The 18,389-nt window shown below is 42.2% G+C and overlaps 1 protein-coding gene across 2 annotated transcripts; it reads left to right on the top strand.

Moving 5' to 3' along the window:
• The first annotated feature begins 271 nt into the window (after positions 1-271).
• On the top strand, positions 272-18,206 carry atg4da (autophagy related 4D, cysteine peptidase a). 2 transcript variants are annotated; one of them, XM_026303996.1, is made up of 11 exons: positions 272-433; positions 1,936-2,197; positions 2,455-2,538; positions 2,827-3,000; positions 10,915-11,257; positions 11,374-11,438; positions 11,619-11,770; positions 12,195-12,273; positions 15,244-15,320; positions 15,431-15,550; positions 16,620-18,206. In XM_026303996.1, the coding sequence occupies exons 2-11, from the start codon at positions 1,981-1,983 to the stop codon at positions 16,797-16,799; spliced, it is 1,491 nt and encodes a 496-aa protein (XP_026159781.1). In that variant the 5' UTR covers positions 272-433; positions 1,936-1,980; the 3' UTR covers positions 16,800-18,206. The 2 variants fall into 2 exon arrangements, with proteins under 2 accessions (XP_026159781.1, XP_026159780.1); XM_026303995.1 differs by having other exon boundaries at positions 272-653.
• Positions 18,207-18,389: the final 183 nt, after the last annotated feature.

The following is an 18,389-nucleotide window of genomic DNA, read 5'->3' as shown; positions in this document are numbered from 1 at the left end:
ATTTATTAATTAAAGATATTGGATAAGTGTGGCAGCGTCACTCACACTGCAAATAAGATATAGGCCTACGCCTTTTTTCATGCATATCATTTACATATTAACTATCACATGACACGTTGCCTAGGTTACAGATTACATAACTGTAAACGTTAATATTTCAGCCAATAACACACCGCTTCTGTTTATTATTTGAATATTATCCAATCAGCCTTATCCTTGTTTTACTCCAACCAATGGCGCTGTGTCAGGAAAGGACAACAGGAAGTCAGTGTCCTCTGGCGTTAAAGGGAGATGCTAAAGCTGCAGGACACGACAACAAAGCTGCGATGAACGAGAACATCTTTGCCGTAATGAGGAGAAAGTAGCACGTTTGATAAACAAAGGGATGTTTACGATGCTGACACGAGCTGTGTTTTATTGAAAACTCATTAAGGTCTTTGGTGAGAGAGGCTCACATGTTAACGTTAGCTAATTGTATGCCACCGGGGCTAGCGTCTGGAAACGCTAAAGTTAGCTAAGTCAGTAGTCATTTAAACTTGATTTAAACCTAATTTACCTACGAAGACTGCTGTCTCGGGCAAAGAGTGAGGAAATCACCGAAATGAGTCAAACAACAACAAGGTGGTGACCAGCTTAACCGGCTATTATAGCAGGTACGTCATTGTCAGCTAGTCGATGTAATTTTCCGTGAATTAGCTGTGTCTGAAGGAGGTCACCTGATTGTTGTCGACAATATCGGGCCTGAGTGTTGTCTTAGAAATAAAATGTCTTTATTTATTGACATTGTAGGCCACTAAGCCAGAAACTACATCGTCTCAGTCCTGCTTGTTTTAGGTGTGTTAACACTGTTGACAGTCAATAGCTTGATCTGAAAGGGCGAGTGATCACAGCCACTGTAATCAGATGACTTTCACAAACGCTGAAAAAAAAAACCTGACAGGTCAGATGTCAAATGCTAATCACATGATTTTTTATCATAGACATGTTCCCATTACTGCAATGACTGAGTATGCATTGTATTACTGCACTGTTCCCTGCCAAAACTGCTACTCATCAGTTTGAAGGAAGACTGGAAAAGGCACTGGTACTTTCCTTAAGTTATTTGTGAATTGTGAAACACAGTAGATGAAGATGGATGACTTGGGTTTACACTGGCAGTCCTGCATTTATTTGTATCTTTTAGGAAGTGAGCATTTACTTTTGGTTTTTCTGACTATTTGTAGTGATGTTTCTGTGTATAGTAAATACAGTCATGTGAAATGATGTATGTGGAAGTCCATGCTTAAAGTTTCAAACAAATCTTAACCTTAGGTTTATTTTCAGTTTAGTCTGTAACATTTTTGAATTATTTTTAAGAAACTGACTGGTCTAAAAAAAAAAAAATTTAAATATGTAAAGACTGCCAGAGTGTGTTGCCTTTTCAGGTGTTAAAATAGTTTTTGATACATTTATTGTTAAGCTGTACCATCTCATGGTTTCTTTTAGTAGATGGAGTTTGGTCCATGTTCATTTGATATGATGATTTTGTAATATACATATATATAAAGGCCAAATCACAAAGATCAGAAGAGAAAAAAAGGAAATCAGATCAGAAGATTAGAAAAGGATTTTTTTTCCTTTTCTATGTATCTAAGAGGATACATAGACATTGAAAAGATATCCATTATATATACAGACAGTAGCTCAACAAAGCAAAATTAAAGTTATAATTAAAGTTATAATCTATAGAACAGTAAGAGTTCTATAGCATACAGTATATGACAGTAAGAGATAACACAGTACAGACATTTAGTTTAAATTGAATATTATGTGTAATAAAATAAAGTTTCATGCAGAGTATGGAAAAGTGTTTGAAGTGAAGAATATAAACATTGTCAGCAGTTAACTGTCCATCATTTAGCAAATGACTTAACTCTTTCCTCCCCCCAAAAACAGTTGTCAGTTGCAAATGAGGAACACCAGAGTTGAAGGCTCAGAGCCATGAACTCAGTTTCCCCCAGTGCAGCACAGTACATAGGGGGAGTGATGCAGGATGACCTGGTGGACACCCGGAGGCAGCAGCCCATGGAGCAGCAAAGCAGCTTTGGTCTCAGATCACCTCAAAGTCCAGATCCCAGCAGAGAACCAACTGGGGAGCCTGATGAGATGGACAAACTGAAAGCCAAACTAATGTCAGCATGGAACAACATCAAATATGGTTTGTTGATATTCTTAAACACTGGAAAATGTGTGGGTACCTCTGTAAATTCAATGATTTGTAAATTATATGTATGTTTGCCCTGTGGCAGACTTCATGTTTTTGCCAGTATATGTCATGACACCTGGCAAGATTTGTATTTCACTGACAGTATCTTGTAAAACTGGAAAACTGATCATCTCACAAAGCCTCAGTTAGGCTTCTTTTTGTAATTCCTTTTAAACCTTATTTTCTCTTCTCTCTTTGTTTTTTTGTAGGCTGGACTGTTAAGTCTAAAACTTCCTTCAACAAGATATCACCAGTCACTGTCCTGGGTCACTCCTATCTGCTCAACAGTGAAGGTAAAAACACATGCATCTCAAATAACATAATACAGGCTGGTACAGGTTAATCGCTTTGATGGTGAACAGATAAGAGAGAGTGAAACTTCAATAAGAGCAGGCTTCAGGTGTAGTGATGTGTGTTTTGGTTAACCACAGTGCGGTAAAACCTTTTCTTTTGAAATGCTATTGCATTTATCTTATATCAAAGGGTATTTCTCAAATAAACACAGTGTAAAAGGTCTTTCGTTTTTTTTTTTTTTTTTTTTTTCTTTCGTCCTCCACCTTTTCACTTCACTTCCCTCTCAGATGAGGTGGAGCGGTTTCGTCTGGCTTTTGTGTCCAGGATCTGGCTGACATACAGGAGGGAGTTCCCCCAGCTGGAGGGCACCACCTGGACTACAGACTGTGGCTGGGGCTGTATGCTGCGCAGTGGCCAGATGCTGCTGGCACAGGGACTCCTGGTACATTTGATGCCAAGAGGTTTGCGTCTTTCTCTATTGCACCATTTTGTACAATAACCATTGAAATGTATACGTAAATTTACATGGGTGGAGCAGTATGTCTAAGCTGAGCTGAACTAATCAACACTTTCTGACAGTTTCCATCCATCTTCTTCCACTTATCCGGGGCCGGGTCGCAGGGGCAGTAGTCTAAGCAGGGATATCCAGACTTCCGTTTCCCCGGGACACTTCCCCCAGCTCTTTCGGGAGGACAACAAGGCGTTTCCAGGCTAGCCGAGAGACATAGTCCCTCCAGCGTGTCCTGCGTCTTCCCTGGGGCCTCCTCCCAGTGGGACATGCCTGGAACAGCTCCCCAGGGAGGCACCCAGGAGGCATCCGGAACAGATGCCCGAGCCACCTCAGCTGGCTCCTCTCGATGTGGAGAAGCAGCGGCTCCTCCTCCTAAGCTCCTCACCCTATCTCTAAGCGAGCGTCCGGCCACCCTGCAGATGAAGCTCATTTCAGCGGCTTGTATCCGAGATCTTGTCCTTTCGGTCATGACCCAAAACTCATGTCCATAGGTGAGAGTAGGAACATAGATTGACTGGTAAATTGAGAGCTTCGCCTTTCAGCTCAGCTCCTTCTTCACCACGACGGACCACTACACCAACTGCATTGCTGCTGCCGATGCATCGATCTGTCTGTCAATCTCATGTTCTGTCCTTCCGTCCAAAATCCCAAGATACTTAATCTTCTCCACCTGAGGCAGGATCTCTCCCCTGGCCTGGAGATGGCAAGCCACCTTTTTCTGGTTGAGAACCATGGCTTCGGACTTGGAGGTACTGATTCTCATCCCAGCCGCTTCTCACTCGGTTGCAAACCTCCCCAGGGCATGCTGGAGGTCCTGGCTCGATGGAGCCAGCCGGTCAACATTATCTGCAAAAAGCAGAGATGAAATCCTGTGGTCCCCAAACTGGACTCTCTCAGGCCCCTGGCTGCACCTAGAAATTCTGTCCATAAAAATAATGAACAGAACCGGTGACAAAGGGCAGCCCTGCTGGAGTCCAACATGCACTGGGAGCAGGTCTGACTTACTGCCGGCAATGCGAACCAAGCTCCTGCTCCGTTCTTTCAGAGACCGGATAGTCCTTAGCAAAGGGCCCCAGACCCCATACTCCCAGAGCACCTCCCACAGGATGTCACGAGGGACACGGTCGAATGCCTTCTCCAAGTCCCTCCTGGATCCGAGATTCGACCATCGGCCAGATCCTCCTCTCCAGCACCCTGGCATAGACCTACCCAGGGAGGCTGAGGAGTGTGATCTCTCTATAGTTGGAACACACCCTCTAGCCCCCCTTCTTAAAAAGAAATTCCGTCCCCGATCTGCCAATCCAGGGGTACTGTCCCTGATCACCACGCAATGTTGCACAGGCGTGTCAGCCATGACAGCCCAACCACATCCAAAGACTTGAGGTACTTGGGGCAGTTCTCACCAACCCCTAGTCCTTTGCCACTGAGGAGCTGCTGAACTTCCTCAGTGACCTCGGCTTGGGTGATGGACGGATCAGCCTCCGACTCCTCAGCCTCTGCTTCCTTTATGGAAGAGGCATCGGCGGGCTTAAGGAGATCCTCAAAGTATTCATTCCACCGTCCGACAATATCCCCCGTCGAGGTCAGCAGCTCCCCACCTCCACTGTATTGTGGAGGCAGTGTTGAATTCAATTCAATTCAATTCAATTTTATTCGTATAGCGCCAAATCACAATACAAATCATCTCAAGGCACTTTACAAAAACTAAGACTAAAAACCCAACAAATCCCTTATGAGCAAGCACTTGGCGACAGTGGAGAGGAAAAACTCCCTTTAACGGAAGAAAAAACGTCTAGCAGAACTGGGCTCAGTTTGGGCGGCCATCTGCCTCGCCTGGTTGGGGTGAGTGGATAGAGCACAAAAGAACAGCAACAATAAACAACAAACAGACACTGCAGGTTGGTGGGACCAGTAACTGCACATCAGCGATATACAGCTCCAGGACCAGGGACACCTGCAGAAGGTACAGAGAGAGAGAACAGAGAGAGAGGGAGAGAGCACAAACTAGGAGAGAAAGAGAGCACAAGGTTAATGACATTCAATGGTGGAATATACATGTGAGGTGGGAGGAGAGGAAGAGAGGGGAAGGGAAAGGAAGGTGGGTGGTGGGGGTTAGGGTAGGGGAGCTCAGTGCACCGATGGCCCTCGGGCAGTCTAGGCCTATAGCAGCATAACTAAGGGATGGTTCAGGGCTGCCTGAAGCCAGCCATAACTATACGCTTTGTCAAAGAGGAAGGTTTTAAGTCTAACCTTAAAAGTACAGAGTGTCTGCCTCCTGAACCCAGGCTGCGAGCTGGTTCCATAGGAGAGGAGCTTGATAGCTAAAGGCTCTGCCTCCCATTCTGCTTTTGGAAACTCTGGGAACCACAAGTAGACCTGCACTCTGAGAGCGAAGTGGTCTATTGGGATAATATGGTACTATGAGGTCTTTAAGGTATGAAGGACCTTGATCATGGAGGGATTTGTATGTGAGGAGAAGGATTTTAAATTCTATTCTGTATTTTACAGGGAACCAATGAAGAGAAGCTAATATAGGAGAAATATGATCTCTCTTGCTAGTTCCTGTCAGGACTCTGGCTGCGGCATTCTGGATTAACTGGAGGCTTTTTATGGAGATAATGGGACATCCAGATAGTAATGAGTTACAGTAATCTAGCCTTGAGGTAACAAATGCATGGACTAGTTTTTCTGCATCATTTTGGGACAGGATGTTCCTAATTTTGGCAATGTTGCGCAGGTGGAAGAATGCAGTTCTAGAGATTTGTTTTATGTGTGAGTTAAAGGACATGTCCTGGTCAAAAATAACTCTAGGTTTTTCACAGTAGTGCTGGAGGCCAGGGCTATGCCATCTAGAGTAGCTATAATTTGAGAAAAGTTATTTCTGAGATTTTTTGGCCCAAATACAATGACTTCTGTTTTCTCCGAGTTTAAAAGTAAAAAGTTACTGGTCATCCAGGCCTTTATGTCAGTTAGACAGGCTTGAAGTCTGGTTAACTGGTTTAATAGATAGATACAATTGAGTGTCATTTGCATATCAGTGGTAATTAATAGAGTGCTTCCTAATGACATAGCCTAAAGGAAGCATGTACAGGGTGAACAGAATCGGTCCTAGCACAGAGCCTTGTGGAACTCCATAACTAACTTTTGTTCATGTGGAAGGTTCATCATGGACATGAACAAACTGGAATCTGTCCGATAAATAGGATTGGAACCACTTTAACACTGTTCCTCTGATACCAATCACATGCTCCAGTCTCTGTAATAAGATGTTGTGGTCAATAGTGTCGAATGCAGCACTAAGGTCTAGGAGGACAAGTATAGAAACAAGTCCATTATCTGAGGCTAAGAGAAGATCGTTGGTAACTTTCAACAGTGCTGTTTCTGTACTATGATGTGCTCTAAATCCTGAATGAAAATCTTGAAATAGTTCATTCCTGTGTAAGTGGTCTGATAGCTGCTTAGCAACAGCTTTTTCTAGGATTGTAGAAATAAATGTTAGGTTGGATATTGGTCTATAATTAGCCAAGACTCCTGGATCAAGACTAGGCTTTTTGAGTAAGGGTTTGATTACTGCAGTCTTGAAGGCCTGTGGTATGTAGCCTGATACTAGAGATAAATTTACTAAGTATAATAAAAATGAGTTAATTAATGACAGGGTGTCTTTAAGCATTCTAGTTGGGATGGGGTCTAAGAGACACGTTGATGATTTCGATGAAGCAACTACTGATGTAAATTCAGAGAGATCTATGGGAGAGAAGCAGTCTAAACATAACTGAGGTCCTACAGATGATTCAAGAGCTACTGTAGTAGAAGATTCATTTATGGCAGGTATAGGAAGCATCTGCTGAATTTTATCTCTAATAGTTGTGATTTTATTTGTAAAGAAACTCATAAATTCATCACTGCTGCACTGCTGAGAGCTAAGGGAACACTAGGCTCAACAGAGCTGTGACCTTTTGTCAGCCTGGCTACAGTGCTGAAAAGAAACCTGGGATTGTTCTGATTTTCCTCTATTAGTGATGAATAGTATGCAGTTCTGGCTTTACGGAGAGCTTTTTTATATGTTAGTAGAGTGTTTTTCCAGGCTAGAAAAATTTCCTCTAAAGTTCCTCTAAGTTTGTGGAACGCCACTTCCTTTCCAGCCTTCGTGATGCCTGCTTTAAGGTACGAATATGTAAATTATACCATGGGGCTAATCTCCTCTGATTCACTAACTTCTTTTTCAGAGGGGCCACAGTATCAAGCGTTTCATACAGTGAGGCTACAGCACTGTCAACAATATGATCAATTTGGTAGGGAGTGGGATTGAGGCAGCTGCCCTCCACTGTGTTCGTACTTGGCATAGATGTAAATAAAGATGGAATCATTTTCTTAAATTTATTAACAGCATAGCCAGATAAACATCTGCTGTAGTGGAATTTTCTTCCAAACGCTGCATGACCCATCATCTTAAATTCAAAAGTTATTAAAGAATAATCTGACAAAACAGGATTTGGGGGAAAAACTATTAGATGTTCAATTTCGATGCCATAGGTCAGAACAAGATCAAAGGTGTGATTGAAACAGTGGGTGGGTTTATTAACATTTTGAGTGAAACCAATTGAATCTAATATAGAATTAAATGCAGTGCTGAGGCTGTTATTTTCAACATCTCCATGAATGTTAAAATCTCCCACTATAATGACTTTATCTGAACTAAGCACTAAATCAGACAGGAAGTCTGGAAATTCAGTTAAAAACTCTGAGTAAGGGACAGGTGAACGTACACAATGACAAATAGAACTGGTTTTTGTGTTTTCCAGTTTGGATGTGAGAGACTAAGAGTGAGGATCTCAAATGAGTTATAACTGTTCTGAGGATGAAAGTTTAATAATAAGTTTGAGTGGAAGATTGCAGCTACTCCTCCACCTCGACCTGTGCTTCGAGGAACATGATAATATTTATGACTGAGGGGGGTTGATTCATTCAGACTGACATATTCATCCTGCTGTCTCCAGGTTTCAGTGAGACAGAGTAAGTCAATTTGGTGATCAGTTATCAAATCATTTACTAAAAGATTTAGATGAAAGAGACCTGATATTTAATAATCCACAGCTGACTGTTCTGTTTTTCTGTTCAATAAGAGGAGTGGTCTTAATTTTGATTAGGGTTTTATGAATAACTCCTCTTGTGTTAACTTCTGATTTATTTGATTTATATGTTCGAGGGGCAGACACAATCTCTGTGGTTTGAGGGGGCGACGGCTCTGAGGAAACTGCAGAGAGGCGTTTTAGACTGAGTCTCTGCATCCCGGTCCCCACCCTGGATTGTCAGGCTTTAGGTTGGCTAATAAACTCGGCCAGATTTCTAGAGATGAGAGCTGCACCATTCAAAGTGGGATGGATGCCATCTCTCGCTACCAGACCGGGTTTTCCCCAGAAAGTGGCCCAATTGTCTATGAAGCCCACATCGTTTGCTGGACACCACCTAGACAGCCAGCGACGGAACAACGACATGCAATGTCATCGCTGGTCAGATTGGGGAGGGGTCCAGAGAAAACTACGGAGTCCGACATTAATTTAGCAAAGTTACACACTGACTGAACATTAATTTTAGTGACCTCCGATTGGCCTAATCAGGTGTCATTGCTGCCCATGTGAATAACAATTTTTCCATATTTACGATTAGCCTTAGCCAGCAGCTTCAAATTTGTCTCAATGTCGCCCACTCTGGCCCCAGGAAACATTTGACTATGGTCGCTGGTGTCTCTAGCTTCACGTTCCTGACTATGGAATCGCCAATTATCAGAGTCGGTTTCTCAGTGGGTGTGTCGCTGAGCGGGGAAAATCTATTAGAAACGTGAACAGGCAGGTGATGAGCCATGGGCTTCTGCTTAGGAGTATGTCTCCATCAGACCGTCACCCAGGCTAATTCTCCGGGCTGCTCTGGAGCTGCCCTTGGACCGCTAACAGACCCTGAGCTCGGTGGCTCCACACCAGCTAACGGGGCTAGGCTAGCTGGCTTTTGTTCAAAGGTGCGGAGCCGCGCTTCCAAATCAGTGATCCTCGCCTCCAAACTACTAGAACCGTATACTTATTACAGGTATCATTATCGCTAAAGGAGGCAAAGGAATAACTTAACATGTGGCACACCGAGCAGGAAAGAGAGAGAAGGAGAAGCCATGTTACTAGCTAGCTAAGCTAAGTGGTAGGCTAACGAGCGCTAAGTCAGGAAATATCAATAAATACCGGTCAAAATAGAAAGGTACTTGACTAGTACCCGAATGTAGCAGTTAATGAATTGTTTAGAGAGTTTAGTTAGTTTTTAGGTGTGTCAGACTATAGCTAGTCTGTGGCTAATCTGTAGACGAACTATACAACACGACGCGCTTGCAATAGGAAGTGATTCACTTACCCGGAAACAGTTTGGAGGCAGCCCTGATGATGAAATCCAAATTGAAAAACAAAATCTGCTCTGTGTTGGCAGAGCACTGCTTCCCCCTCCTGAGGCGCCAGATGGTTTGCCAGACGGTTTGCCAGAATCTCTTCTGGGCCGACCGATACTCAACCCAACTATCGACCCAACTCCTCCCATACCCAAGTTTTTGCCTCCATCACCGCCTGGGCTGCAGCACGCTTGGCCTGGCGGTACCCGTCAGCTGCCTCAGGAGTCTCACAAGCAAACCAGGCTCAGTAGGATTCCTTCTTCAGCTTGACGGCATCCCTTACCTCCAGTGTCCACCACCGGGTTCGGGGATTGTCACCACGACAGGCACCCGAGACCTTATGACCACAGCTCTGAGCCGCTGTGTTTACAATGGAGGTGGAAAACGTGGTCCATTCAGACTCAATGTCCCGAGCCTCCCTCGGGATCTGGTTGAAGCTTTCTTGGAGGTGGGAGTTAGAGACCTATCTGACAGAGGATTTGGTCAAACATTCCCAACAGACCCTCACAGTACGTTTGGCCTGCTAAGTCTGTCCCGCTTACTCCTCTGCCAGCGGATCCAACTCACCACCAGGTGGTGATCAGTTGACAGCTCTGCCCCTCTCTTCACCTGAGTGTCCAAGACATATGGCCAAAGGTCATATGACACGATTACAAAGTCGATCATCGACCTTCGGCCTAGGGTGTCCTAGTGCCATGTGCACTGATCGACACCCTTATGCTTGAACATGGTGTTCGTTATGGACAAACTGTGGCTAGCACAGAAGTCCAATAACAGAACACCACTCGGGTTCAGATCGGAGAGGCCGTTCCTCCTGATCATGCCCATGCCCCTCCAGGTTTCACTGTCGCTGCCCACGTGAGCATTGAAGTCCCCCAACAGAACGATGGGGCACAGCCCAGGCTGTGCGTGGGCTCGAGCCCGACTATCGACTATCTCTGCTATCTCTAGTCAGTACCCATCAACCTCTCTGCACAAGCTCAGCCCCCCCCCCCGTTGTTGAATGTCATGCAGAAGTAACATCGCTATAGCAACCGGCAGCCAGCTTACATTATTTCAGTATTCATACTGGCAGTGTGAATGCAAACAGTTCTCAGGTCTGTTCCTCAGTAGGGTAGTTCCTAGAACTGAGTCCCCAAAACGGTTTGGTCTGAAAGTTTTTTATTTTTCAGTTTTGTCTCGTTGGTTTATTCTGCTGTTTATCTGCTTTTGTCATTTTTATTTATTCACATTCTTCTATGTTTTACCTATACTGCTACCAGTTGTTTTCTAAGGCCCCTTGTGTTTATTTGTTTTCATTGTGTCCATGATGATTACAATTAGCAGTCAAAAATGTTTACTTTCTGATTGTTCAAAGCTAAACACTAAAGAAATTCAATACAAAAAAAAAATCCATAGCCTGAATGTGTTTGATTGCTAAAAGCAGTTTATATTCTCCAGACTGGGCCTGGCCAGATGCACAGCAACTAACCGATGTGGACTTTGAAGTGTTCAGACCACGTTCCCCAACCCGGGCTGCAGGGCTGCCCATCCCCTCCTTTGGCTCTCCTCGAGGCTCAAACACCCCTGAAAGGTCCAACCCAAGTGATCAACTACCCCAGAGGAAGAGGCCGGAGTGTGCTAGGGACAGGCAAGCAGAGCCCATCCACCACAGGCTGGTCACTTGGTTTGGGGATCAGCCACCAGCTCCTTTTGGGGTTCACCAGCTGGTGGAAATTGGCAAAAGTTCAGGGAAGAAGGCTGGTGACTGGTATGGCCCCTCTGTAGTTGCCCACATACTACGGTAAGGGACCCATGTTTGAAGAGGCATTGGTTTTTCCAAATATGGATTATTTTTTAAAGGCTTTATGTAGTTGAAAATATTTGATTTATGAATATGTTTTGTTTTTTTTTGTCCAGGAAAGCCATAGCCAAAGCGTCTGTAGTCCACAACCTGGTTGTGTATGTGGCTCAGGATTGTACAGGTAATATTAACCGACTAGATTTATATTTATTCAGTTAATTATTACCTCTTGCAAGATTTCAGTGGTATCAGTGTGTTTGTTTCCCCAACATGTCCACTCTGGAAATACTTCCCCGAGAGAAGTCCTTTTGTGTGTATTTCTATGGATTCATATTCCTCATCATGTGTCTGTGCTTTCTAGTGTACAAAGAGGACGTTGTGCGTCTATGTGACCTGTCACTAAGCGAGACTGCTCCTCGTCCGTCCAGCCAAGCCTGGAAGTCTGTCATCATACTGGTGCCTGTCCGGCTTGGAGGGGAGGCCCTCAACCCATCCTACATCGAATGTGTCAAGGTCTGTAAGTTCTGGCTCATGCCACCCATCCATCCACCTTTCTATGCTCCTGTCCTACAGCAACGTTTCTTTACGAATTGTGTTGCCTCTGTCTCACAGGAACCCCAGAGACTGTGAAAGTCGTCTGTAGAGCCATTAATAAACTACTGTGCTCATATATCTTATAATGAACAAACATGTCACTGAATGTAATGGTGTGGCCCACTGATGTGTTTTAATAGTTTTTAGACAATATTGGAGCTCTGGCCCAGACAAATAAGTTAAATCAGGGTCTGTATTTTTAGATAATAACAGGATACATTTATTAGAGCTTTGGTCTTTTCATTGGATTTATTGACAATGCCAACAGTGTAGAAAATGATTAACCTTATCCTATAAATCCAACCTCTTAACTAATATGAAAAACTGTTGTATTGTTCTCCAGAATATCCTGAAGCTGGAGTGTTGTATTGGAATCATCGGAGGAAAACCGAGGCATTCATTATTTTTCATTGGTTTCCAAGGTGAGACACGGCTTCTTCAGCTCTTTCAGCTGTTTAAGAAATTAAGGGAAGGAAGAAAAAAAACAACAAATAACAACATCCTTATTCTGAGAAATGATCTGATCTGTTCTTTGGACACACAACAGCAAGGTCTATAGATACTCCTATGTTTTTGTTGTGCTCTCTGCCTTAGGTGTGCTTGTAGTGTTAAGATGTTTGTTTGTGAACTGAACATGTTGTGCTCTTCCCACTGCCTTCTTTAAATCTTGTCTCTCCTTGTTTTGGTAAACTAAAACCCTATTTAGACCAGTGTTATAATCAGAAGTTGAGATGATAAAACCAAACTACAATCCCCTGAATGACTGAAGTTGTGTTTATGTGGAGCTCTTCTCACAATATTTAGAGGCATAATATTTAGAGAAAAATCTTCATCTCAACACTTTTATTGTCTCAAACCAGCTCATTCTGAAGGGAGAGTCCGGGTGGTTTATATATTTCACAGTTCATTCAACAAATAAATATATATTTCTTTCAAATCATTAAGGTTTACCATATCTACATTGTTCCTCTTATTAAGATCAGTCAACCTCTTCTTGTGGTAATGTGGTACAACATTTTTAAATCTCACAGTGATACAGTATAATCTGTACAAAACAAGAAGAGTGAAACTCAATTATAGATAAAGCAACAACTTTAATTGCAGCCTGCCTGAGTGTATGCACAAAGGATATGCTTCAAAATATCCTCACTTACAAAAACAACAGCCAACTGTGGAATTGTTTGCCCTCATCTCATCCTGTATCTCTGTATATGAGGAAACCTGTTTCATCACTGTTGTATTGTCCTAGAGCAGTTTCTTCATACAGGTCAGTGTCCTTAAAAGCTTTATTCACTGTGGCCTGTACATCGGACAGTTTGAAAATGTGAATAATCAGACTCTGGAAATCATGTAACCAGTTGTGATAACTATGGTCGGGTTGATTTACATTAGACTCAACCAAACTAACCCTTCCCAGAATGTACTTTCTGGAACAAAGATTCTCAGTCATCATCAAGACACACAATAGGAGAAGTGAAAATAGTTTTGGAAACCTAATCTGGTCCCAGCCCCAGAACTGGACTTTTTTAAAATATATTAATTCAATTCAATTCAATTCAATTTTATTTGTATAGCGCCAAATCACAATACAAATCATCTCAAGGCACTTTACAAAAACTAAAACTAAAAACCCAACAATTCCCTTATGAGCAAGCACTTGGCGACAGTGGAGAGGAAAAACTCCCTTTAACGGAAGAAAAAACCTCCAGCAGAACCGGGGAGCTCAGTGCACCGATGGTCCTCGGGCAGTGTAGGCCTATAGCAGCATAACTAAGGGATGGTTCAGGGTTGCCTGAAGCCAGCCCTAACTATATGCTTTGTCAAAGAGGAAGGTTTTAAGTCTAGCCTTAAAAGTACAGAGAGTGTCTGCCTCCTGAACCCAGGCTTGGAGCTGGTTCCATAGGAGAGGAGCTTGATAACTAAAGGCTCTGCCTCCCATTCTGCTTTTGGAAACTCTGGGAACCACAAGTAGACCTGCACTCTGAGAGCGAAGTGGTCTATTGGGATAATATGGTACTATGAGGTCTTTAAGGTATGAAGGAGCTTGATTATTAAGGGATTTGTATGTGAGAAGAAGGATTTTAAATTCTATTTTATATTTTACAGCGAGCCAATGAAGAGAAGCCAATATAGGAGAAATATGATCTCTCTTGCTAGTTCCTGTCAGGACTCTGGCTGCGGCATTCTGGATTAATTGGAGGCTTTTTATGGAGATATTGGGACATCCAGATAGTAATGAGTTACTGTAATCTAGCCTTGAGGTAACAAATGCATGGACTAGTTTTTCTGCATCATTTTGAGACAGGATGTTCCTAATTTTGGCAATGTTGCGCAGGTGAAAGAAGGCAGTTCTAGAGATTTGTTTTATGTGTGAGTTAAAGGACATGTCCTGATCAAAAATAACTCCAAGGTTTTTTACAGTAGTGCTGGAGGCCAGGGTTATGCCATCTAGAGTAGCTATAATTTGAGAAAAGTTATTTCTGAGATTTTTTGGCCCAAATATAATGACTTCTGTTTTCTCTGAGTTTAAAAGTAAAAAGTTACTGGTCATCCAGGCCTTTATGTCAGTTAGACAGGCTTTAAGTCTGGTTAACTGGTTTGTGTTAACAGGTTTAATAGATAGATACAACTGAGTGTCATCTGCATAGCAGTGGTAATTAATAGAGTGCTTCCTAATGACATAGCCTAGAGGAAGCATGTACAGGGTGAACAGAATCGGTCCTAGCACAGAGCCTTGTGGAACTCCATAACTAACTTTTGTTTGTGTGAAAGGTTCATCATGGACATGAACAAACTGGAATCTGTCCAATAAATAGGATTGGAACCACTTTAACGCTGTTCCTCTGATACCAATCACATGCTCCAGTCTCTGTAATAAGATGTTGTGGTCAATGGTGTCGAATGCTGCACTAAGGTCTAAGAGGACAAGTATTGAAACAAGTCCATTATCTGAGGCTAAGAGAAGATCGTTGGTAACTTTCAACAGTGCTGTTTCTGTACTATGATGTGCTCTAAATCCTGAATGAAAATCTTGAAATAGTTCATTCCTGTGTAAGTGGTCTGATAGCTGCTTAGCAACAGCTTTTTCTAGGATTGTAGAAATAAATGGCAGGTTGGATATTGGTCTATAATTAGCCAAGACTCCTGGATCAAGACTAGGCTTTTTGAGTAAAGGTTTGTTTACTGCAGTCTTAAAGGCCTGTGGTATGTAGCCTGATACTAGAGATAAATTTACCAAGTCCAATAAAGATGAGTTCATTAATGGCAGGGTGCCTTTATTATTAATACAACACTAGGGATTTTGTGGAGCCAGTACAAAGGTTAACGAACTGCAGCTTATGGCACAAATATATGAGGGAGCCATCTTTTAATTCCTCTTACTGATTTCTCAGACGAGCATCTGCTGTATCTGGATCCTCACTACTGCCAATCTGTGGTGGATGTCACACAAGCTAACTTCTCACTGGAGGTTTGTTGCACTGCCTTCATGTCTCTTTACGTTTTTGTCTCTAGTATGTCCACTCACTAACTTTTATTGGTCTTTATTGTATCACCTCTGTCTCCCCTATCACTCTTTAGTCTTTCCACTGTAGCTCTCCCAAAAAGATGCCCTTCACCCGCATGGATCCCAGCTGTACAATTGGCTTTTATGCCAAGAACATCAAGGACTTTGAGTCTCTATGTTCTGCTGTTAGTGTGGTGAGTTTTCACTGACTTTAACATTTGACAGCATTAAATGCCAGTGAAGAGCAGAAAGTTGCACCTTTTCTCACTTGCTTTTATTAAGAAGTACATGTTTATGGCGCAGTGCTGAAACAAATGTCTTCAATTACAGTCATTGGTTACAGTGTGAGGACCTTCTTCTCTTCTGTGTTTAAGATTCCTTTTAATTTAATATCTTTAAAATTCGAACCATTGCTCAAACAAAAAAAAAACAAGTAATTTGAAGTCAATCCATTAGACAGTTGACCAATATTTTGATAATTAATCTAACCAGTATTTTTCCAGAAGTACCAAACACTGAGTTTCCACTCCTGGTTCACAGTCATGGCCATTTCCTTGTTTTTCTGTGGCATTAATTACATTTCTCTGGTGTTTGGGCTGTTGGGTGGAAAAAACAAGTAATGTGAAGATACCACATTATTCTCTGGAAGGTAAAAGTTATAGTATAAGATAAGATTTTTTTCCACAGTTTTACAGTTCAATTCAATTTATTTGTATAGCGCCAAATCACAATACAAATCATCTCAAGGCACTTTACAAAAACTAACACTAAAAACCCAACAAATCCCTTATGAGCAAGCACTTGGCGACAGTGGACAGGAAAAACTTCCTTTAACGGAAGAAAAAACCTCCAGTAGAACCAGGCTCAGTTTGGGTGGCCATCTGCCTCGACCAGAGAATAAACCACAAATAGACACTGCAGGTTGGTGGGACCAGTAACTGCACATCAGTGATATACAGCTCCAGGACCAGGGACACCTGCAGAAGGTACAGAGAGAGAACAGAGAGGGAGGGAGAGAGCACAAACTAGGGGAGAGAGAGAGCACAAGGTTAGTGACAACAATTCATAAAAAAAAACTAATAACTGCAGTCTTATATGCAACTTATAGACTAAGCAAGGTAGGTAATTGTGCAAATAATCAACTGATTATTTGCTAATGATAATAAGTGTAGATTTACAGTTACTGTATGTTTTGGCTGCTCTAATTGTTACATACCGTACTCTGAAACACTTACAGTCTCTTTACCTTTGTCGTATTCTCAGGCCCTGTCATCATCGAAGGAGAAGTACCCCATCTTTACCTTTGTAGAGGGCCACAGTCAGGACTATGGACTTGAAGGTCACAGCAGTAATCACAGTGGTCCTGCAGCCCACATCCTCCCCCTGAGCAAACAGGACAGGAGTAACAACAGAAGAAACAGTGATGAATTTGTCTTCCTCTAAGGTTTAGAGGAGGATGCTCTCAGCCTTCACTTGTAGGGGCAATAAAGGGACACTTCATTTGGTGCATCTGCAGGGTAAACATGACTGCTGGGCTTTTTCTTCCTCACTGGTAAAAGGAGGCCGTGAGGTTTTTGTCTCCACCTCTGTGTCAATGGGTATTCCAGGCTAGGAGACAGTAATGGGTCCTGGCATCAGTTTGCTTTATCAAATGCCTAAAAAGGCTCAAAGTTGGGCATGTATGAGTAAAATCACACTCGAGTACTCTAATTAAACTCAGTGTTTTCTCCTGATCTGAACTGGGCACACTGAGGGTGATGTGTGATCTATATTATATTTCATGAGCTTACTGATGAGGTAAGGGGCTGCCTGACTTGACTTGTATTATAAACCAACTGCTGTAGGTCTCCTTTTTATTTTTCATGTTTGAATATATTTATCAGATTTATGAATGTGACTGAATGTGGGGGGAGTGTTGTTTTGTGTAAGTGTACAGATGTATTTAAGAATTTCAGATTCACCTAATGCAGTTTCAAATTCTTCCAAGACCATTTTGAACACCTGTAAATGTCCTCTAGTGCTGCAGCTTAGCCCAGATGTCACTCAGATGGCCAGGGCCTCAATCCCACTAACTACCTTGCCTTTTCATTGTTTATCATTAGAAATATCAGCCACTCCCTGACACCTGCTCTTACGATGTTCCTAGAGTCCAGTCTGGCTTTTATTTGGCAATGTTATACCTTCAAGTCTGGCTGGTTGAGATTCTGTTGTGATATTTGTGCTGTTTTTTGTTTTTTTTTTTAACGTGTAGGCTCCCACTGCAAGCTGCACTACTACTGTTTTATAGTTTGTTGTCCTCAAGCTTCAGACACTGGAATCACATTTTATTTGTATATCATATTTGGAAGAAGATGCACAATTTGATTCTGACTGCATCACTGTAAAGAGGAAGCACTGACTGTTCTCAGACAGAAATGATTCAAAACATAATTTCTGCAGAGGAGTGAGTGTCTTAAACATCAGCTTGTTCCTTCAAGTGGTAAATTGCTTGGCGCTATAAATTTCACTGTTGGTATGAGTAACTTTTAAATTAAATTATTCTGTGATCTGCTGTTTGTTCACAGACGCCTCTTATTCATCGGTGATGACCATCAGACTTTTCCTTATTAATCACTGGGAGTGAATGTGTGATGAAGATTAGTAAGATAAGATAAATCAAAGAGCCCTGTTGTAAATAACATCCAGTGAGTTTAGATGTTCAGCACTGGTTTGTTTAAGGGCTTTGGCTTTGCCTCTTCTCATTAACATATTAAGCACCTTCAAAAATCACTGGAGGCAGCTCAGCTTAAAATAATTTCATATGCAAAAACTCCAAAAAGGCTGTGAAACTGCATCATTTGCAGCAAACCTCCAAATTATTGAAAAACATGTTTGCAGTAAAATGTTAGGTGATGCTCTAACACCTTGTAACATGTTCAATTTATTTTAGGTGATTTTTTTTTTTTTTTTTTTTTTTTTTTTTTTTTTTTGGTAATAGTTGGCTAATGAGTTGGCTGTTCAGTGCAATGCTGTTTATTTTTTAGCACATATTCA

This window comes from Mastacembelus armatus, chromosome 1, assembly GCF_900324485.2.
Source record: "Mastacembelus armatus chromosome 1, fMasArm1.2, whole genome shotgun sequence".
Taxonomy (NCBI): Eukaryota; Metazoa; Chordata; class Actinopteri; order Synbranchiformes; family Mastacembelidae; genus Mastacembelus; species Mastacembelus armatus.
This window is presented reverse-complemented; position numbering and strand designations above follow the sequence as displayed.